Here is a 23195-nt window from a genome sequence, read left to right as displayed (position 1 = left end):
CTCCTGCACCGACTCCGGAACTGATACCGTGACGTCAGTGACGCCGCTCTCCGGAGCTCACCGCGAGGATCACGATGCCCTGTAAATCCAAGGTACTGTTTGCGGGTCTCTCCGACACCGTAGCTGGCCCGCAACGCTGCAGCCGACCTGAACTGTTGGTTTTGTTTATCACGACGCTGTGATAGCCCCAGGTGGCGCTATCGACTTCAAGGAACTGTAGTTTTGAGTAAATCTTGCAGAATTCATATTTTTCTTACTGTATGTTGGATTTTTATCGTATTTGGTCTTGTTTTATATAGATAAATATTGGCTATTTTTCTAAAACTGGTGTGGTGTCCTTTTGTAGTGTTTTCACTTATTACTGTGTGTTATGTGCAAATGCTTTACACATTGCTTCTGGGATAAGCCTGACTGCTCGTGCCAAGCTACCAGGGGGGTGAGCAGGGGTTATCTGAGTGGGTATCTCCCTTATCCTGACTAGAGTGAGGGTCCCTACTTGGACAGGGTGCAAACCGTCTGCCAACTAGAGACCCCATTTGTAACAGTTTTGTCGCTGCAATTTGTTGTTTCTGCTGTGGTGAAAGCTGTAATCATTGCTGTAGCTGCTGCTGACATTCCTGCGGTTGTGACGAACGATGATGTGGTCACTACTGTGGGCCTTGTATTGGTTACAGGTTTGGCGGAAGTTGTTACTACGTGGTACTTGCTATTGTGGTGGTGTCTCTGAGTGCATCCATTGTGGCTACTGGTGCAGCTTTTGTGTTTGTTGCAATGGTTCCTGTTGTGATAAAAGCTGTTGGTGCTGCTGTTGTACCTGCTGAGGACACAGCTGTGTTCACCTCTGTGATTTGTGCTGCGGTTGAAACTGTAATCATTGTTGTGGTCGCAGCTATGGTTGCTTCTGTTGTCCCTATTGTTATTCCAGCCATTGCCATGGCTACTGTTCCACTAATGGCGCTAAGTGTGGTCTTTTCTCTGATTGGAACAGTGGTTGCTGCTGTTACCCATATTTTGCTGGCAACTGTTGCTGCTGCTGCTGTCTCTGCCATGGTGATAGCTGTTGTTGCTGCTGTGGCCCCTCCTATTGTACAAGCTGTTGTTGCTGCTATTGCCCTTGCTATAGTGGTAAATGTTGTCCGTGTGGTGGTGGCAGCAATGGTCAGTACTGATACCGGAAATATCATGTTTTTGTCTGTTGTTTTGCCTCTGAATTACCCTTTTGAACTCCCATTTTATGAATAACATGTGGATGCTAATTAATTAATCAAAAGTGAATATGTGATCAAATTGAATGCACATTTTTTCCATAATGTTCTGTTCCTGCAGATATGATAAGCTGGCCTGAATATATTTACCATATTCAATCATTATTGACTTTGATCTTTTACATGTTTCATCATTATTGTGAGATGATAACGTTTCTAGGAGGTTGGTAATTATGCGTTACATTTGTTGTCTTTCCAAGAGACACTGTGTGACAGATTGAAAATAGTTGAAACATCAGTATGCCACTCTTTCTTTAATATTTATCCGAAACATTTTAATCAAAGACTGGAATATTCTATAGCAGTGGTTCCCAACCTGTGGTCCGGGGACCCCTTGGGGTCCACGAAGCCTCCTCAGGGGGTCCATGACTGCTTAGACAATTAAGTAATCTTAACAGATTATTTCCCCAGCTTTAAGTAATGACTCAGTTTGGGGGGGGGGGGTCCCTGGATTCCAATAATGATTCAGTGGGGGTACCCGGGTTCTAATAATGATAAAGTGGGGGTCCACAGATGTCACAAGGTTGGGAACTCACAAGGTTGGGAACCACTGTTCTATAGAAACCAGAATAGAGAGATAGAAGAGAGAGAGTAATGCACGCCAGGCGGCAGAAGGGCAGAGGGGACCCGATTATGCAACCATGTTAAGTAAAGCTTCTTGACCTTCATTGGCTGCTTTGTCAGTATAGATGTAGACTGTGCCTCATCACAAGCACACATATCAGCCTTTGTGAGCTTATTGTTCTGAGATACGACATCCAGATGTGAATCATCTTTGAAACTCAAAATAGACTTTTATTATAGTATGCTACTAATGTGCTAGAACTAGTATAGCAATTAGAAGTAGTAAACAAAGGTGTTAATGCTATAGCTTCCATAACAACATTTTAAAGTATTTTTTGTTGTTTGTTACTCATAAACTTCCTTGCTACTATACTGTTCGTGTTCATTGTTGTGACAATCCAGCTTCTTTGCACTACATTAGGGTTTTAGATTTAAATAAATGTTTAAAAATGTGTATAAGTTAGTCTAGTGGCCCATGAGCGTGTTCATTTATAAAAGAGGAGTGGTGATCCACTAATTGTCCCCCTTTCAAGGCACTGCATGTTGCCTGAAAGACATGCAAACATTGCCCGGCGCCTTGTGTGTGGGTTGCAGTTCAACTGATTTTCTGATTCAGGTTGGCACATAACTTGAGCCCTTAGTGCTAGGAGCTCAGAAATCCAAACCTGTGGCTCAGGAAAGCTCTAGAGCAGGGGTCTCCAACCTTTTCTATAGTAAGATCGTCTCTTGTCCCATTCACATCATCCCAAGCTGCTACTATTTTTAGAGTTTTAATACTGACAGCATCAGCTAAGATTACATTAGTACCCACTACATGCAGGATTGCCAGCAGTGATCATCTTAGTGCGTCATGCATGGTTTCCAGCATGAATGTAAAAAAAATGTTTTGTCACTGTGGAATGCCTTTCTGTGGGTAAGACATAACAGACCAAGCTGCAATGACCCTGGCACCAAGTTAATATTAGTAACAAGTCTTGAGTTTTGAAAATACACCCATTTTTTTTTCTCTAATCCACACTTTTCAGTCTTGAGGTACATGTATTTTTTCAACTAAAAAAGAGCTATTTGTGAGTAGCTGGAGAACTACCAGTAGCTCACGAGCTACTCATTGACTGTAGTGGAAGCTGCTGTCACTACTGTGGTCCCTGCTCTGCTTGAAACTATTGATGCAGCTCTTGTTGTATTTGTGGCATTGATCATAGTTGTAGTTGCTGCTGCTGAGGTTCCAACTGCTAGCGTTCTTGCTGCTGCTGTTCTGGGTGAGGTCTCTGCTCTAGCCCCGGATAAGATCAATGTTGCAGTCTCTTCTGCTATTACAGCTGTGGTTGCTGCTGTGCATGCAGCTGTTATTGATATGGTGGGAGTGAAATGGGCTGAATCAAGCCCAGCTCAGTAAATTCCTTTTTAGGTCGAGCATGCAAGACCTGTTGTAAGTATTGTGGTCTTTTAACCACCCCCATCTCATGCCCAACACATTCATTCGTTCCTGGGCTTGCGTTTCAAAAATCACTCAATGTCACTGATAAATGCTTTACGTTTGTCCCGCCGTGAGGCTGTTTTTGTCACGCCTTGCAGACTGCCCCTCTTACATGGATTATTGCATGATTGCTGATATACTTCAGCGTGGGCGAACTATATCTTTTGTCTCTCTCCTTCATGCTGCATGGCGGCCATGACGCTCACAGCATGAACAGGCACAACAGCGCAAATTCAATCAGCAGGTTTGGACCGTTGGTCACATTGTTAATAGTTACCTAATCAGAGTCATTTCTTGTGGCTCTCCCCTTAAAACACGTGAAATTGGTGAATGCTTAATGTAAAACAGAAATGCTCAAATTGAAAGGGGCTCTCTCAGCACAGCGGGAGAGCTGATACTGCAATATTCACTGTACTCAGGAAACTCGACCCATAATGCTTTGCAGGGCATTACTTTTAGAAAACATTCTTGCTTATAACTAGGACAATGGGACCACCACCACAACGTTCAGAACAACTTATCTTTCTGTCTAGGTCATCTAGGTTAGTGGGGCCCCCAAAATAATTGTAATTGCTTTTATAGCCTAGGCACCCAGCTCTACCAGGGCTCCACAATTCTTAGAGACAGTGCCCACTTCTGCTCCATACTGGGATCACATTCACAGCTCCCATCAGTGCACCTCAGTTCACACACTCCAAGCCCTCAGCCGTGCCAGTGCTAGGAAACCCACACAAGCTGTCTGCCAGAGCACCTCAGTTCTTGCAGTCAGTACACTCTGCTGCTCCAGTACTGGGCCCTCGGCTGCAGCTCCATCAGTGCCCCTCAGTTCACACACGCCCAACCCCTCAGCCGTGCCGGAACCCCACACATGCTGTCTGCAAAAGCACCTCAGTTCTTACAGTCAGAAAGAGCTTGCACCCAGCTCTTTCTATACACACAATCCTGATCTGAAGTGCCCCAATATTGCTGTATTGGGGTTCACAAACAACTCTGCTAATGCACTTCCTGCTATTCTGCAGTGCCCCCTTCTGTTCCACATTCTGACTTCTCTTTGAGTACGTGGGGGAGCCAATTAAATCTATTGTTAGCTGCCATCTATATTTGTGAGGGTCTGTTTCACCTATCTCACTCTGTTCTTTCCTTTGCTCTGTTTACTCTTAATGTTTTCTTTCTCTTTCTAGCTCTTAAAATCCACACATTAACAGTTTTGATCTTTCTTTCAAATGTTTATTTCTACTCCTCCCTTTTTTTCTTTCCCTCTCCCTCTTGCTACCTCCTCTTTCAAAATCACAAAAACTTGGTTATTTCTTTCTTTGTTTCGTTCCTCTCTTTTTTCTTCATCAGGAGTTCATTCTCTCACTATTTTTTTCTCTTCCCTTCATTCATTCTTTTTTTTTATTTGCTCTTTCCTTTGTCTTGGTATGCGTCCTTTCACTTTTTTTTAATAGATTTTTATTCCTTCCTTGCTCTGGTGTTTTTCTTATCTTTATCTGTCAATTCATGTTTTACTATAAATTCCTCTTTTCCCGTCTGTATGTGGAAGCCACACTTCTTATTATTTTTTCCTCTTTATCTTTTGTTCACTAGCTTCTTCCCTTTTTTCTTTTGTCTCACATGTTTGCTCTATTTCTTCTTCGTTGTGTTTTCATTTTCTTTCTTTCATTCCCTTCTTTCTTTTATTTATTTGCGACCCCTTCTCTTTCTTCCTTTTGTGTGTTGAATTCCTTTCGCTTCACTTTTTCTGCCCATCCGCTTTCTCTCCTGAGGCCTAGTTATCAGTGGAGCAACAGGTGCAGTGGTATTGGGGTCCAGAGACCTATGGACCTCATACAGCTCTAATTACTGCTGTATTTTCCTACCGAAATTGCAGTCAACCATTTTCCTTTCTTACTGCAGGGCCCATGACAGCGTTACTACGCCACTTGTCCTCTCAATCTTCCCTTCCGACTCCCTCTTTCCTTTCACCCTCCAATATGAGCCAAAATGTTTTTTTGTTATGGTGTTTTGACATTACCATCTAATGCCAAAAGTTTATTTCTGATAAAGGTGTATTTGATAATCGTATATATTTTAATATAGAGGAAGAATGTAGATGGGAAGTGCTTTAGTTAAATGCTGGGCCACTGGAATTATATGGCAGGAAAAGATGAAATTATGAGGCAGGGTTGACCAATTTATGTTGCAAGAAAAGTCCAGTTATGAATTTACAGTGCCAGTAGCTCTAACTCAAGAAAATGCGAGACCTATTGCATTGCAAATGCTTGTTTTTCATGGGGTTATCCCGTGTAGGGGCTATCAATATGGTTACGTGACCACGTTTCATACAAATGATATTTTTTGTAATGGTGCCCTCTAGGGGCTATTTTACGCATTACAGTTTAATGGCAAAAGTTTATTTCTGATAAAGGTTTATATGATAATTGTATATGTTTAAATTATCTCTCCTTACTACAATTATGACCATAATTTGGGACAACTTAACATCCTGTTTACGCTATGATTGTTTGAACACTCTTGATATGATTGGCTGACCCTTCTAGTTTATTTCTCCTCTGTGGCTGTCTTTTTTGGGGGAATTGTGTTAGCTAGCCAGCAACTCTGATGGTGGGGTGGTGAAAGTGGCATTCTATTGGCAGCAGCATGGCAGATTTAAATTAGGATGCAAAGTGGTAACATTTTTATTTTTTTGCTGTAGGTAGATGAAGATGGTAAATGGAAGTGCTTTAGTTGTATGCAGGGCCACTGAAATTATATGGCAGGAAAAGATGAAATTATGAGGCATGGTTGACCAATTTATGTGGCAAGAGAAGTACAGTTATGAATTTACAATGCCTATGTGCTCTAAGTTGGGAAAATGCGAGACCTATTGCATTGCAAGTGCTTGTTTGTCAATTATAGAAGGGGACAGTAAAACCTGTCTCTAGAAAGTCCTTAAACAAGTGTCTAGATCTGCACTTAAGATTTTTTTTTAAACATAGCATTAGAATAACCTCGAGGGAACGAGAAATGCGGTTATGCATAGAAAAAATGAAGCTGGGGCAATATTTTCAACATGTTCTGAGGCGCATCCTCTTACGTTGTTAAAGTTGAATTTAGAGCACGGCATCTGCCGGTTCTTTTTACTATTCCGTATGAATATCTGGCCACTAAATACAGTTACAGCAGCATGGAGCGGAGTGCCCTGGAGCTGATTGTGTGACCTTCGTTCGAGCTCTGTACAAACTTTAGAGCATGTTCTTTCCATCTGCCCCTCGCTGCAGATTAATCAGTGTCGCCTGTGGAAGTCATTGTTCTGGGCACTTTGAGTTCGTTCAAACAAAAAAGCGTTACGATTTTTATTTAATCCAGTGAATAAAACCACGCGCTTTAAAATTCTACTTTTTAGAATGTTTTTTAGATATGCATTGATCATGTATTTTGTTTATTCTGTAAAGTTGTTCTCATTGGCAACCCTACACAAATACTGGCCAAGCAAAGGTCAGTTCCTGTAAAGAAGCCATGAAACATTCTAAAAACCCTTTCGGTATAATGTGTTTTTTCTTTGTTTCTTTTTTTGTTACGACAAATTATGTTTAGAAACTTCTCATAAGCCTATGCTCTTGACATCCGTCGGGGTTAGGGAATGCATACTGACTTTTGCTTCTAATAAGGAAGTTTATTTCTGTTTATAGGCAAACCAAAAAAGTGCATTCAGCGCCTTAAAAACCAATGTAAACTTCATTCCTCGGCCTCCAGGTTCCTTCCAGCTTAGTGCGACCGTAAGTGTCCCTTTAATAGGCGTAGGACGTCTAGTCTCAAGGTCTCCCCTGCAACGCCACTGGCACCTCTCATGAGCTGAGGTGCGCCCAGGGACCTGGGAGCGTTTCAACTCAACGCACGTCCCGCCGCACAGCGCTGCTGCCTCCGCTCGGCAGTGTAACGCACTTAGATATCTTTACTTGGAATTAAAGATACTCTTAGTGCTGTGTGCATTCTGTGTGGATAGCATCATCCTTGCCGCATGTTTCATGCCGCTTTTCTGTACTTTGTGTGGTATAGTACTTACGTCTGTTGCTCACATCCTTGAGGGTTTGCTCTGCACTACATGAAACCATGCCAATAAATACAATATTTATAATGGTAATGATGCTGATTATGATTTGCCTAAGTGAGGACATGTGCCATGAGTTTGTCAAGTCTGGCTTTAGATGTACTGAGTAGTGGAATATGAATTGATAGCAGTTTAATACAATGTTTTTTTCAATAAATAAAGCATATTAGTATGTAAAATATACGCACAGCATGACTACATGTGTTCATAAAAAAGCAATGATTTTTATGGATGTCATTTTCGCTCCCAAGGTACACCAGTTCAGAATGATCTTCAGGAGTTTTATGCATTAATTGATTTTGTTAACCCGGGAATCCTTGGCTCGTTGAGCACATACAAGAAGATCTATGAAGAGCCCATTATCCGGTCTCGACAGCCATCGGCCTCCGCGGTAAGTTTGTCTGCACCCTGATTTACTTGGCTCATTCTTTTCAGACTTGTCCACCTCGTGGGCTCCACGTGTGAGGGCTGCAGTGTTAACGCAGTGCGGGTCTCTGAGGTTCTTTGAAGCCACTACTTTCAGTGGATGGTAAATGCTGCACACCAATGCTTCATCTGAGCCGCTGGGTGCCACCGCCATGTTTTATTGGGAGCGACGCTTATTTTTCTGCATCAGTCATTGACCAAGATGAAGAGAGGGGAAAACAAACAAACAAACCAGAAAGACAAGTAAGAGAAAGAGGAGACTCTGTCACAGAGAGAGAAAGCAGGAACCCACAAGAGTGAGATCAATGGGCAGTAAATGCCTGATAGTGGCTAGAAATGCCATGAGGTCGATTCAAGAATGTGCAGCCTTAATATTCGGCTCCCCGACCTTCAATAGCGCGACTCTGGGCCTGTGAGCAGAGATCTGACCACTGCCCTTGTTCTGTTCCAGATGAAGCACTGATGCTCAGGGGATCATGACTCAACTCTTAAAATACTTTCCAAATAAACGCCTGCCCATCTAGTAATAAAGGAGGGGTCCTCACACTGTAAACACCCAATTGTGATAACATTATATATTAATCTGTTTCAAGCGTAACAGACCTTTTCAGGAAAAAGATCTTTGAATGTTTTCAATAATTAGAGTTGCGCCTAAATACTAAATTTCAGAGTATACATGTCTAGGCGAACAAATTGACCAGGTAGTAAATAACAGTAACCATGGGACTAGGACATCACTCTACTCAGTCATCATATTTCAAGTTACAATAAGATATAACAAAATAATAAAGGATTTTGTATATTATAATGTGAACTTCCATTCACTTTGTAGAAACAAAGAAGAAAACAAAAAACTTTGTTCAACGCCAATCCCAATTAAACTGAAAATTTATATTAAGATAAACATATTTTTACAGTTGTTTTTTAAACAGATACAGAAAGATTGTCCAATCTTATCGGTATTATTCAAATGTCTCACTTCTAGAAGGTCAGCTGTTTAAAACAAATAGGAATTTAAAGTTAATATGATAATAAAAATATGAAAGTTGACACACTGTGCAGTTAATATAAACAAAGACTTATAATAAAATGATCGGCAAGTGTTGTACTTTAGAGTCACAGATGGAATATCTTGCTCCACAGTTAAGTTAATTTAAGGCCTCCAACCAACATCAAGTAATGAAAACTGTGATATGTGAGAATAAATATCAAATTAATGTGAGGAGGAAGGACATTATTGGTGCCCACTATGGAAGTGGCTACCACTTGCTCCCCGAACATCAGTCACAGTAGATACATTTCAGGGTCTGCATCATAAGGTCTTCACTCATAGTCATAAAAGTAGAATATTCCAGTCTATTTGTGGGGACCCCAACACACTTCCTTTACACATTACCACCATTGTCCTAGTCTTGAATGCAGGTCCAACCTTCATAGATTAACAGGCCAGATTCCTGTCTAATGTTTATCTCTCTGTTTATTAAGCATAGACACTTCATAAGACAACATTGTAGCATCAAGGGACAACTGTGTTGAAAACATGACATCGGTCACTCCCTTTAAACTGGAGGGAGAAACATGAAGGAAAAAGGACCTGTTAGATCAAAAGTGCACAAGGCTGAAAAAAAACATGTACAGCTCCTTCATGAAGCCAGTGGGCTCTATGTCCCAGTCGTGCTCTGTACTGGAAATTGCCTCTCCTGCTCAGTTCTTCTTTCAGGCTAATTCTGAGGGGAACTCGGAACACCTCAAGGGTTGTTCACCCTATTTTTTTAGGTTTCTCCTCAGGATCACATTTCTCCACTCTTCATTCCACTTGTAATGTGTGTTTGAAGTGTTGTGTTCCATATACCAACTCTTCCCACATCAGGTCTTCACTTTTTTGTAAATTGATCCCCCAATAGAGGAAGAAAGCTGCCCCAACCTAAATTCTGTGTGTATGGTCTGATTCCTCTCCTTCCATTCGGTCAAGGTGTGCAAGTTTGATTAAGCATAATAAAGACAGGTGCATAGGACTGGGAAGGGATTCGTATGAGAGGGAAGCTAGAAGATCTCAGTGCAGAGGAAGGGAACACAACAGGCTGGCCAGAAAGGTACAGAAGAAGCACCTTCTCTGGCTGGCCTGCATCCGTGTGCTGTTCTATCGGAGACTCCCAAAAAGGGAGATCTATGGAGAGGAGGCATCATCATCACTCTGGACACTCTTGAGAATACCATTCTGTGTCATACTTTTCAACCTTGAGGCTTGGTTCAACATCAGCTCTACAACAGTTGTGATTTTAACACCAAAAGGACTCCATCCACCAAAGTAGCCCTCTTTTGTAACACCTAGACGACCAGAGTCTCAATCCTTGCAGCCTAGTCACATAATGCTGAAGCATTCTTCACCACACTCAAGAGGGTCGTCGTTGATAGATTGGCGTCAAGTTTTTCCCATTCAGCTTCTGCGCATCTTGCTTTCTGTGCTTCACCATCATAGTCACTTTTGTTGTCAGGATTGTAATTTCTGAAGAAGACCCTCTTCAAGTTCAGCTTGCGCCTCTGGATCTTGCACCTAAACTGAAGATGATTATCAGGATGATGACTTTGGCCCCAGGACATCCAGCGTCTTCTTGTGTGGACTCCTCATACAGGCTCTGCATGAAGGCAGAAGTGAAAAACACCACCATCCACTGCTCCTTCCAGACATGGCTCATTGGATTTGTCCTACCTATTCTATATACCTACATCTCCAGCCTGTTTAGCTTTAATATTATTTCCTATAGATGACATTGCTACTTTTTCAAAATGTATTTCAGAGGGGGGGTGAGGGCAGAGAAGATGAATATGCAGGTTGAGGGCCCTCAATCCTGAGCCTCATCATTATGGAGATGCAACTGCAGTCCACTTCAAGATCTTTGTTGGCATTGATTCCCAGCTTTGCTGCGCTTGTGAAGAAAAATGTCCTTTCCCCATCCACAGCAAAGATGGTGATCCCAAGGCTCTTGAAGAAATACAGTTCTTCTGATCGCAATCTGGGATCTCTCTCCCTCTGGGACTCTTTGACTTCTTTTAGAAAAGAGCTCCTTAGAGATTGGAGACGAGTTCATGCAGATAGTACAAGGAGGACTGTTAGTGCCCAATCAAGTACTTGGTACTTCTATAGACTCTGAGGATCTATTGATCACTGAATTTTGTCTCAGGTTCTCCCTCAGTCATGCATCATGGCTGTGTGTAACAGTTTTGAAACCTGGTGCTTAAGATCGTGAATTTACCCTTGATACGAATAGCTCTTTTTAGGTAACACATGAATGATGAGATGTGCTGAATATGTGTGTGTCAGTAGTGGCACAATGCATGGAGGTAACTGTAGTGAAGAGTAAGTTTGCTGTGAATGTACACTGAGAGCAAGTGTGCCTGGTACATTTTTTATTATTAAGTTTTGTGAACACAGTTGAATAACTTTCCAGATCTGGTAATACTTGACATTAATGTAATGGATAGAGCTATAGTATATCCCCAACACAGAGGAAAGATCAGCAAGTCCATTGTGCAATGCTGTGATACTGTCCCTTTCATTACATGCAAAATAGTAGATCTAAGGCTGAGCAAGGTGTTCCGCCGTTACAGGCTGTGGTAACTCTGCACCATGCTGGGATTCTAGAGCTGACTCTGGCAACGATAAGTTTGAAGATAGGTCAATTGATCATTTTAGCACAGTGCAGTTGATATGTACGAAAGGGTTCCCATATGTCCTTGGAAAAGAAGCCCTCATACTGGAGCTTGTCATAGATTTCTAACTGTTCATTACAATACGTGAGCTCAGACATCGTAGCAAGATGTGTAGGTGCTTTGCCTATACCCCAGTATCAATCCATCGGACATTTTGCCTACAGTAGGGAGATCGCCACTAGTCTACAGACCAATTATGGAATCGCATACACCCAACCCACTAGGGCTAACTTTGGTTCCGACATTGTAGGCTCTCCCACCATCTCCGACATAGTATAATCTTTGTCCAGAAGCTGTGGATCTGGACAATTCTAGGTTAAAAGAAGGAAGGTGGCATCTTAAGCGCCACATCATATGCAGTAAGAGGTGGGTTGCAGGGCTGGTTTCCATAATGTGTGAGGAATGTGATACAGTCTGTGAAGGTAGCAAAAGACTATTTAACAAAGTTTACAAGTAGGAGATAGGGCAGCGCACAGCAGAATTCCCACTATCTGTCTGTTAGGGAGTCTGGAGATCCTCCTCCCAGTCGCGTCGTGATCACAGCACAGGGCAGCATTCTTCTGCCTGCGCAGTAATATACAGAGTCATAATCAGCCGTTTGGAGACTTTGTAATGGTCAATAATACCAAAGATGTTAAGGGTGGAAGCCCATGCATTCAAGTATAGAGCAAAGTTAAGACCCCTCCAAAGAATCGAATGCCTTAGTGGCATCTAAAAACGCTGCTGCAGCTTCTATGTCTGGGTTCACCTGGTCGAGGAGTGCACAGAGTGTGCGTAGGTTGTGGGAAGTGGAGCACCCCGCTACACAACCTGCTTGATTTGGGTGTGCGAGATGGGGCGGTAGTGGGAGCAAACGGTTGTCTAAGAGTTTGGCTAGTATCTACATCAGTATTCATCAGTGATAGTGGCTTGGATTCATATTGGTCTGGGGATTTACCAGGTTTTAGTAAGGCGATCATTAGCGATTCCCACAGGGATAGGGCGAGGACATTTGTCTTGTAGGGTTGTCTTGACAGTGCCGGGAGATCAGGGGCCACTATGTCAGTGAATTCTTTATAGAACTCGGCTTGTATGCCCTCTGGTCCTGCGGCTCTGTCGGTCTGAATTCCGCTTATTACCTTTGTGATCTCCTCAGTTGTGAAGGGCGGTTTGAGATTTTTACGGTGTGAATCTCTCAGCCAGGTTGCTGCTCAGTTTTGTAAGTAGGCTGCTAAGGAGTGTGGCGGGAGTGACTGGAATTGTATAGAGTACGATGGTTTTCGGGAAAGCCCAGTGTGATGTCTTCAGCTTCCCATCGCAGGGAACTCAAGTTATCGGTAACGCATACAACATCATTGCCAGCCCAGGCTTTCCGCACTCGATTGGCTTGAGACCCGCTGGGCCTTTCACCTGTGCCATATTTCCTTGCCATGGCATATTTGCCTGTATATTTCATTTCTCTCGGGACTGTTTCGTTGTATTCTGTGACCTTCTCCTTTATGCTGAGCAGCAATGTGGGTGGAGGTACTTTAATCCATTCCCGTTCCAGATTCTTAATCTCTAGTTCTAATGTGCAAAGCTCACTCCTTAGTGACCACAATATTCCACCCTGTTTGGCTGTGTACAATCCTCCACCGCTTTGAAGGCCTCCCTTTTTGCGCCAACCTCTGGGACCATTACAAGGTTGTTTTGGAAGTATTCTAGGATATTGTTAAGTATCAGTTTCTGGAATACATCTGTCGGTGCAATCGGCTTGAGACGCCATGTTTTGGTTGGCAGCGGAGACCGAGATCCCCAGATCAGCAGTACAGGTGTTTGATTTGAGAGTGTTTTAGCCGTGGCCATCACTTCCCTCACCAAGAGCCCACATTGTGGATTAGCACCCAGTAGTCTAAACTGGACGATGTCGAGTGTCCCGTTGGAAGACGTTTCCTCAGTTTCAGTAGCGTGTCTTTCCAGCCATATATCTACAAACCCGTAATCTGCTGTTCTCGCCCTTGTGGCGGGCGGCGCGCCCGGGTTATGCGGAGCCGCTTCCGGTGATCTATCTGAGTCTGGGTTGAGGGTCACAGTGGAATCATCACCCCATGTTATCACATGGGGAGTTACGGATATTTTGTCAACCCATAATATATGAAAGAGTCAGTCAGTGTTCATCCATGACTATAATCAATTGGGACATACATACGTGACACTCTTGTTGGTGTAAAAGGTCATTTATTAGAACAGGGTTTAAACATCATTACTTAAACATTTAACTGTAACTCCTTTTAAACAGACTTTAACTTAACAATTCCCTTTCATTTATTTTCTCCTTAAAATATCTCCCTTCAATTTTCCTACCGTATATGCTCCCCTATTTCTCCCATGCCTTCCCTGCCTGTAGCCTACCCCTCCCCGCTCTGATCCTTCAATTCCTTGTTTTTCCCCCTGGAAGGGTGGACAAGCCCGCACCTGGCTCTCCACCCTCCCCCATCTCCTGCCAACCAGAGAAACCCGCGAGGCGTTTCGCTGCCCCACCCTCTTTATTTCCGGGTACACAAGTTTGTACCCCATACGCTTTCTAACATCAGTCTCAGTTCTGTGATATAGTACACATTACTCAACTGTGATAAATGGACCCCGTCGTCGCGAAACAAAACTTGCTCTTGTTCTTTTATGTCCCCGTGTCTCAACACTTTTATCCCCTGGGCCCAGCAGAAAACTCTCATAGCTCTGTTCAATTTTTTCCGAGCCCGCTCTATGGCTCCATGATTGATAGCCCCTCTCCAAGCCCTTCTCGGCACAAATTCCGTCCATATCAAACATGTTCCGTATAGTTTTTGTTTTAAAAGTTCCAAATCCCTCTGCATCAATTGAATCAAAGTGAGCCCCGATAGCTTCACCAGATCATTCTCCCCCAGATGTATCAATAACAAATCTGGGCATCCCCACTGAGGCAAGTTACTCGTGATAAATGGAAGCAGGCTCCCCCACCTCATACCACTCTTGCCCCACCAACGCACTTCATGGCTTCTGCTGGGCAGTCCCAATGATCTGCCGTAAATTTGCTTCTCTGCAAATTTCGCCACCCAATGAACAAACGGATGGCCGACCAACCATGTCGTCATCTTTCCCGTCTCCGGCCCAGCCACGCAGCCTGTAAAGAAAAAACATTGTAACAATTGCCTGGATTACGCTCCCCCCCCCCTATCTCTCCTCTTCTATCTGTTCCGTGTTCTTCAAGGCCTAACATATCTCTCACAGCACCTAGACTTCCATCTCCCTATGGCCTTGATCTTAGCCCAATCCCATCCCAAATGTGCTGCCTCCGTTGCCGCGCCAATCCTAAATGAGTGCGTTCCGTAGTCACCTGCGCGCCGCCCTATCCTTCCAAGGGCCATTCTCATAACTTGTAAAAGTTGGTAACTCATTAGCCTCTTCCCTGACGCATGCATGAAAACCCCTGTTTCACCTGCCCCTGGCCATCTGGCTTTGAAAATGACCCATTCCTCAACCGGACAAGCTGACTCCACACACCCTTTTCTCAACCATATCCACTTGCCTTTCCCCAGCTGGTCAGTTTTTGACCGTCTTAGCCATATTCCCAACCTGTCTTTATGCACACATACCTCTTTTCTCCTTACCCCGATTTCCTTGCCCACCCCCAACAACTCTGATACTCTAAATGCGCCAAAAAACATCCACAGCATACATAAACGAAATAAACCCACCTCGTATTCATCCCTACAACAAACCGGTAACACCTGTACCATCTCTTCCAACATTTCAAATGTAATGGGTTCCCTTGCTGGTTTGTCTCCGCTCGCTCTAACCTTACTCCATCCCCTCAGCATTTTACCCAATAGATCATTGCGCGCTGGATCATAACCGAAAAACTATTTGCCATAAAAAGACACGCCAGCCAGTTTCCCCCCAATTGTAGCTGGAGATAAACCCTCCCCGATCAGAAACAGCACGAAACGTCTAGTCCTGGCTTCAAGCATTGGCAAGCTTTGTGCCCAGAAACTGCCCCAAAACTGTTCAAAAGATTGAAACTCCAACCATGCCATTCTGTAATTAGGCCGCGTGGATACTGCTAATGACATCTCCACCAGCCCCGTGATCATCATGCCCCCCATTCCCAGATGTCTGCCGGGACCACAGTCTTGTTCTGATCCGCTCCAGGTGCCAACTCGCGGAAACGCTGCCACTGTGAACGAGATAGTGAGTCTGCAATCTCGTTGTAAATCCCCGGTATATGTGCAGCTTTAAAAATAACATTCAAAGACAAACATAACAGCATGAACTGGCGCAACAGGCGCAAAACTTTGAGATCCCTTGCTCTTTGTCTGTTTACCAACTCTACCACTGCCATATTGTCTATCTGAAAAATCACTGACCTGTTAGCTAATTCTTGTCCCCACACTGCCAGTGCCACTAAAAGGGGAAAAAACTCCAAAAACGCAATGCTTCTCCCTTGTTGCATCCAAAATGCCGGCCATGTCTCCGCGCACCACCTCCCGTCCCAATACAAACCAAAACCTGATGCTCCTGCTGCGTCTGAGAAAATTTGTATTTGCCATACCGTGTCCGACTCCCCAAAAGACATCGGCACTCCATTGAAATGTCTCAGAAAAATCTCCCATACTCTAATGTCTTCTCGTAACGTCAATGATACTCGTATCCTGTGGTGCGGAAGTACGGCGCCTGACATGGAAAGTCCCAAACGCCTACAAAAAGTTCTACCTCCCCTAACTACTCTGCATGCAAAATTAAGATAGCCTAAAAGCCTCTGAGCCATTCTCAGGTCCATCTTGCGCAAAGTGCGCACCTCCGCCAGGCAAACCAGCATTTCTCCCACCTTTGCCGCTGGCAACCTGGCCACCTGGCAACCAACTCTTTCGTATCCAGTTCGATGCCCAAAAAGGTTAGAATCGGCACGGGGCCTTCTGTTTTCTCCAGAGCCAAAGGCACACCTGCATGTTGCGCCAGCTTCTGGAAAGCGTCCAGAGCCCGCCCACACGCCCCAGATGCCGCTGGCCCCACAAATAAGAAATCGTCTAGGTAATGCGTCACCCACCTATGTCCACTCGCTCTTACAAAAACCCATTGTAAAAAGGTGCTGAAAGTCTCGAACAGAGCACATGATATCGAGCAACTCATGGGCAGCACCCTGTCCACGTATATGTTGCCATCCAGCTGCATGCCCAAGAGGTCAAAATCTGCTGGATGAATAGGGAGCAGTCTAAAAGCTGATTGAATGTCGCATTTTGCCAATTCTGCCATCCTGCCACATTTTAAAACTAACTTTATTGCATCATCAACTGACGCGTAAATTACTTTTGAGTCCTCTTGGGCAATAAAATCATTGACAGACGTCCCTTCCGGCCAAGACAAATGATGAATCAACCGAAATTCCCCTTGTGCCTTCTTGGGTACCACTCCCAAAGGGGATATCATCAGGGTGTCACTTGGCCACCCGGAGAATGGCCCTCCTATTCTGCCTAAAGCTACCTCTTTTGCCAATTTGTCACGCACTATCTGTGGGCGTTCTTTAGCTGACCGCAAATTGTCAGCCCATCTCTGTTGCCGAGGGCCTTGGTAACCTAATCTAAAACCCTCTCTAAAACCCCATTCAAGTAAACGCGCTTTATTCATGTCTGGGTATATATGTAACCATGGCAACAGAAATTCCAGTCTAACTGGTGTAGGCCCCTTTTGGCGCAGGAGGGCCATTCGCCCCTCTCCCTCTAGCAGCCCTCCACTGTTCAGCTGGGCTGGACAGGGAGAAACATTGGGTGACTGGATGACGGCCCCCGCACTTGGAGCAGTCATGCTTGAACCTGCATTGTGCCCTGGAACAGAAACCTTTGTTAAAGTTCCAACAAGCCCCCGCTGTTGTCCCTGTTGTCTTAGTGGTATTGCCCACCCCTCCCTGGGCGGGGCGAGCCTGAAAGGGCTTGTAAGTCACTGGCAGGCCACTGGCCGTGTGAGTGGACGCCGCTGTCTGCGCTGATGCCATCCATTGCATCCACAATTCGGGGTCCACGTCACCCCACGGTTTCTCCAGATTGACACTCACCCGGGCCCTGAATTCTTCATCGTAACTTAGCCATGCGAACCCTCCAAAATGCATTTGGGCCTTCCTAATTATGTCCATGTATTTAAAAAGTGCAATGGCCCTGCCCGGGTATTTCTCACAATATATACTGGCGAATATAAAAAAATGCCGATGTCCAGTTATCCATTGTTATCGGCACCCGAGGCCTACGTGCTAGTTCCCATTCTTCCTCTTTGGACCCTTCTTTTGCCTGTATGTCCCTATGCAGCAATTTAAACACATCTACATATTCGTGTTTCCATATTTTGTTTTTTGTTTTATCGGCCACATGCAAACCTAGTGGCATGGCCAAACCCATGTACGGCAGTCTCTTTCTGTGACCTCCCCCTTCCTTGTCCTCTACCGTCTTTTCTCCCGTATCCACCTTCCCCGTTGCGGCCGGACCACTGCCGGCAGTGCCTTCTTTTGCTTTGTTCTCGACCGTCTTCTGAATGTCGCTATCACCTGCCTTCTCTAAAACGGACCCGTCTCCTACCCCAATGGACCTTCTTGTGTTAGCCTCCTTTATTATCCCACTCCCTTCTCCCCACACTGACCACCAATTCTTACCTCCAGCGGTGTCTCCCAAACTCCTTGGTATTCTTTTCAGGCTTCTGCCACGCGGCGTAACTTGCCGACCACCAGTGGGGCCTTCCGGCGGAGCTGCCACCTGTAAAACAGAGCACGAAGAGGTTGCGCCGCTCTTGCGCCCCCGCCCGCTACCCTTTGTCACCGTGTTCACCTCCCAATCTCGTATTTCGCCATCCCCCCATTCATCCCCTTCCTCATCATAATCCAGTTCAAGTTCATCATCTCCTTCCCATTGGCCTTTTCGCTGGCCGAAATCTCTAGTATTAGTTGATGTACTCGCACTTGTTTCCAAAAACGCATGACGCGTGTCATCGGGACGATGTCCGTGATCCCTCGATGTGGAGAAGGCCGCCGCAGACCCCTCCAGAGCTTCGTGCCAACGCGTTTGGGCCGTATTGCGCCCAGTCGGCGTATTCCGTCTCTTGCCAACCTCTGCCGTTGGCATTGCTGCCCTTCTGCCCCCGTGACCGTCTGTGTCACCGGGTTTCACCGCGCCTACTGCCCCTTCGGCCGCTCGAGCCTCTTGTCTCTGTTCTCCCCTTGCCTGTGGCACCCATACCCCGCTTCCACTTCCTTGTCCTGGTTGCCGTGTCCCTGCCTGCCCCCTGGCCTCACTGGGTTTTGGGGTTGTCTCACTGCGGGCCTGTGCCTCGTCCCTGTCCTTGCATAACTGTGCCCACCTGGCCTCTGTTTCTGCAACGGCCTTACGCTGTTCCTTTATTCTGGCCTCTAAATCCCATGTCTCTGCCTGATCCCAGGCCCCCTGCGTGTGCTGGCTCAGGTCCCCCGCGGAAACAGCTTCCTGTGCTGCCTTAACTTTCCCTCCCCTGGCCTGGCGTGGCGCTGCCTTGGCCCTCCCTGGGCCACCCCTGTGTCTTCCGGCATATTTTCCTCTTTTCTTTACGGGCGCCCCAAAAAAACCAGAGCTGGGGCCCTCCCCCCTGTGGAATGACAAATCTAGAGGAGCGAAATCCCCACTGGTCCCCGGGATGGGTTGCTCTGCCTCCTTGCTATGCCTGTCGTCCGCAGCCCCCCCCCCTCTGGGTGGCCTCCGCTGCTTGCTGGGTCCGAGCCTGCCTGAGCGCTAGCTGTCCCTGTGTCCTGCGTGACCTGTGTCTCACCGCCAAACATCAGCGGGCTCTGGGTCCCGTGAAGGACCTGCTGCGCAATTGCGCCCTGCCCAGGGGCTACAGATACGTCGTCCCTCTCCCCATCAGAGTCCTGTGACTCGCATGCAGCTATTGCTGCCGCCACCCGCCCGATGCCGCCCTGCTGGGGCGTGTCATCCCCACCCAGGCCTGGTCTAGGACCCCTGGTCTGAGTAGATCCGCCCTGCCTGCTTCTCCTAAAACGCGTTGTGCGGCCCTTACTGCCTCTGCGTCGTGGCCTGTGGCCATGTTTCCGGCCGGGCTGTCTGCTGTTATTCTACTGTGGTCTTACTGGCTGTTTCCCTGTTGTATCTCTGTGCAAGTATATGGGTTTTGTAATTTTATTTTATATTATTATTACAATTTTTCTTTTGTTTATTTTTTTTTAAAACCACTTTTTTTTTTTTTTTTTTACCCTTGTGTGCCTAAATTGGCTTACACCCGTGTTCTGGGTGCCCCTGTAGTGTCCCCTATGCTGGGGAGGTGGCCAGCTGCCTAAACAAAAATGATGGTCGAATTGTCAAAAGAAATTATTATCATTATTTTTTTTTCTTTGTATTGCCCTAGCGCGCCTCCTCCCTGTCCTGGGGCCCCGCGCTGGGGTGTGGCGGCGCCTCCGTGTCAGCAAGGCCTGTGCCTGCTGATCTACTGCAGCGCGTCACACGCAGTGCAGTAACCCCCAGGGGGCCGCCTCGTGCCGACGCGCGTTTCCGCGTGCTATTTCGAAAAAATGCCCGAGGGGCGGCCTCCCCCTATTCCAGCGCCGGTTGTTGGCTGGACTTGTAAATGCCCAAAGGGGGGGGGGCGCTTCCCCCGTCTCTAACGCTCGTGGTAATGCCCCAATGGAGCCGGCCTCCCCTTCCCGGTGCCCTTCTCCCTTTGAAAGGCTATGCGTGTCGCTGGGCCTGGCTGTAAATATCCCCCCCCAGCGCTAACTGCCAACCTGACTGCCCTGCCTCCTTACCTCCTCCTTCCTAATTACACGACCCTCCCACACTAAGTCGGCGCGGTGAAGAGGCCGACCCCACCCTCCACCCCCCTTATATACCCTAACCTAGAAAACCCGCCCCCACTTACCTTTACCCAGTGGGGCGCCTTGCGCGCCACTTCCTTTTCCCGAAACTGCCCGCGGAGAGACTAGACTGCGTCTCTCTCCGCGGGCCCCTTCAATGTGACGTGTCGACTTTGGAGTTTGCCTTGCGCTGTTATGTATCTGCCTTTATCATCACGCAGTGGGTGAATTTGCGGTTCCCTTTCGGATTAGGATGGTAGCTCCACACGAGGATGAGTCATACGAAGGTGTATACACATGTACCTCCCGTTTGTTAACTAGTAGGTTTCCCGTTAGTGTAGTGAGGTCAGTTTTCGCCAGGTCAGGCCTAGTGAGGAAGGCAAGGCATAGGTTTGACGGATCTTGCAGGGGTCATACAATCGTCTGACGTCAGGCAATTCATCATAAGTGTTGTCGGTTATTATACAATGCTTTTATTGAAGCATTCCAAGAAACGTAAATACAACAGTGCCGTAGCAGGCAGGTGCGCAACGCCCACTAGGCTAAAAGTGCTTCGGCCCCGCCTGTCACGTGCGTAGCCGCACTGCAGCTTCCTGGGTATTTGTCTCGGGGAGAAAATAGTTTATTTTCTGAGAGCGACACATTCAGCTTTTCTGCCTGATGGAAAGTGCCTACAAAGGAGGGGTGGAGCTCAGCTACCTATAATTCATAAAATGCTGGATCACAGAGCCCATGGTGAGGAGCATTCCTCACTGAGACAAAGATTGCCCATTAACATTGTGATGAGCATCACTTGCACTTGAAAGGCGATCTTTGTCCTGTTTCCAACCTGACTGTAACCTGAGTCTTTCCAAGCAAAGAAGGTACAAAGGACAAATGATATTGTATGCAGGGCTACTAAAATTATGTGATTGTGTGGCCAGCAGCACTTTTTGCATAACCATAGATTTACCGCTATTGCCACATAATCCATTGTCTGCTATATAATGTGCAGATTTTAAGAAAAAAAAAATGCTTCTAGTTCAAACAATTCAAAAGTTACTAAATACGCAGCTACAGATGCTACTGGGCAGTGAAGACACCTTGCAAATAATTACTGGCCACCTATCTGTAGCCTGTTGCTTTATTTGGGTGTTATGCTGGTATTAATGAGATTCAATTAATGGCTGCACAATGATAGTGTTAAAAAAGACAAAATAATGAAGTAATAGTGTCACAAAATGTGCCAAATTTCACTGCATAATTTGCCTTTTCATGCCACATAATTTACTCAACCCTGCCACATAATTTGGCCCTTCCCCATCATATAATTCCAGTGGCCCTGATTGTGTGTAATTGAATTTATATAGCCCTTACTACCCTTGACAAGGGGAAGCAAGTGCTATATGCATGCAAAAAAAAGGGAGAACATTTTTTTTTTCTTTTTTAAAATGGCATTACAATGATTTAGTGTCCACCAGGCAGTCCAGTTTTTTTTTTTTACCAACAGCATCTTGCATTCTGGGCTGCTTGTATTTTTGCTTCTAAAATTTTCAAGTACTAGACAAAAAGTCAGAGCATGCAAAATGATATTTGGAAATATGGGTCTGGGCAGCAGGTAATTTGTTTCAGTGGCTGATGTTAGGTGGCACCAGTAGTTATTAGTGGGGTCAGGGACTTTTAAAAGATGGCCCTGTGGGAAGCCTCTGAGTAAAATGCTCCCGGCTGCCTGCTCTATCCCAGAAGGAAGGCCTGCCATGGCCCAAGCGTTGATGTTGCCTGAGAGTGTATTAGGCAGTATTGGCTTCATGGTGATGGTTTGACAATAATGTCTAATGTCATATCACACAGTTACTTTAACAGTCATGCAGTTACTCTAACACTTCGTAAAAAGGCAGCGGAGAGCAGTCTGTCACTGTGCTCCACTACCTCAAGACTGCCATATAGCTCAGTTTGAGTAGGATGGGACATGTGCATCACAGTACAGACACACACGGTTTGCAGTATTCCACTGCAGCTTATCAAGGTCACCTGTGTGCTGACCTTTCACAGTCCACCTCACAGAATGCTATGTGCGCCTCTTGCCCTGGGTATTTCTTAGCTGAAGATGTAATAGACTTACAAGTGGATTTGCATGGCACTGTGCATAGACAGAACCTGGCACTGCACCACCAGAGCTTTCTACCACAGCTGGTGGTGTCCACCCACCCTGCCTCTGACTACTCTGTCAACTTCAGTCTGTGTGCTAATGCACTCTCTGCTGAGACACAGTGCAGATACCTCTGACTGTTTGAATGTCTTCATGAAGAGGGGATTTCAAAGCTCAAGGTTGGTTCCAGAGAAAACAGTTCACATTAACACAAGCGAGGGACTCTGAGGCTCAGTATGAATGACATATGGGCGAATACACTAAACCAGCCCCATTTCCCATTAAAGCAATTAAGTAGCCCGAAACCAAAACACTTGGTTTTGAGAATTTAACATTCTTGGCCCATATTTATTTTCCTAAAAAAACATAAATCGCATTTCTTGATATTGGCACACTTCAAAATATTTATATAATGCATATTGATCATCCATATCTATAGAAGGCTAGACATAACATTTTCTGTCTGAAATAAAATTCTTAAAATGATTGTTACCCACTGAGCTGGCTTTTCGAGTACCATCCCCAAGAAAATGTGATTTGCTTCCCCCAAATTTGCCTTATAACCCCTACTTAGTACTCGACAAGGTGAACTCAGCCACTCTCTCATACCAGGGGAAGCCCACCCAGGGTCAACCAGTAAGTTAGACCCTGAACCTTTCCAGAGTAACCCACAATTGGAAACCCTTGACATCCTTTGGAAGATGAAGCTGTGTAACCTGGCC

At 45.6% G+C, this 23195-nt stretch overlaps 1 protein-coding gene across 3 annotated transcripts in view; it reads left to right on the top strand.

Annotated features, from left to right (window-relative positions):
- RAD54B (RAD54 homolog B) overlaps positions 1–23195 on the top strand; it is a 429314-nt gene that overhangs the window by 293673 nt on the left and 112446 nt on the right. For all 3 annotated transcript variants that reach the window (XM_069220480.1, XM_069220479.1, XM_069220481.1), the window contains one exon: positions 7648–7787. In XM_069220480.1, the coding sequence (XP_069076581.1) occupies positions 7648–7787 (140 nt within the window). The remainder of the gene's footprint in view (positions 1–7647; positions 7788–23195) is intronic.

This window comes from Pleurodeles waltl, chromosome 2_2 (assembly GCF_031143425.1).
Source record: "Pleurodeles waltl isolate 20211129_DDA chromosome 2_2, aPleWal1.hap1.20221129, whole genome shotgun sequence".
Taxonomy (NCBI): domain Eukaryota; kingdom Metazoa; phylum Chordata; class Amphibia; order Caudata; family Salamandridae; genus Pleurodeles; species Pleurodeles waltl.
This window is presented reverse-complemented; position numbering and strand designations above follow the sequence as displayed.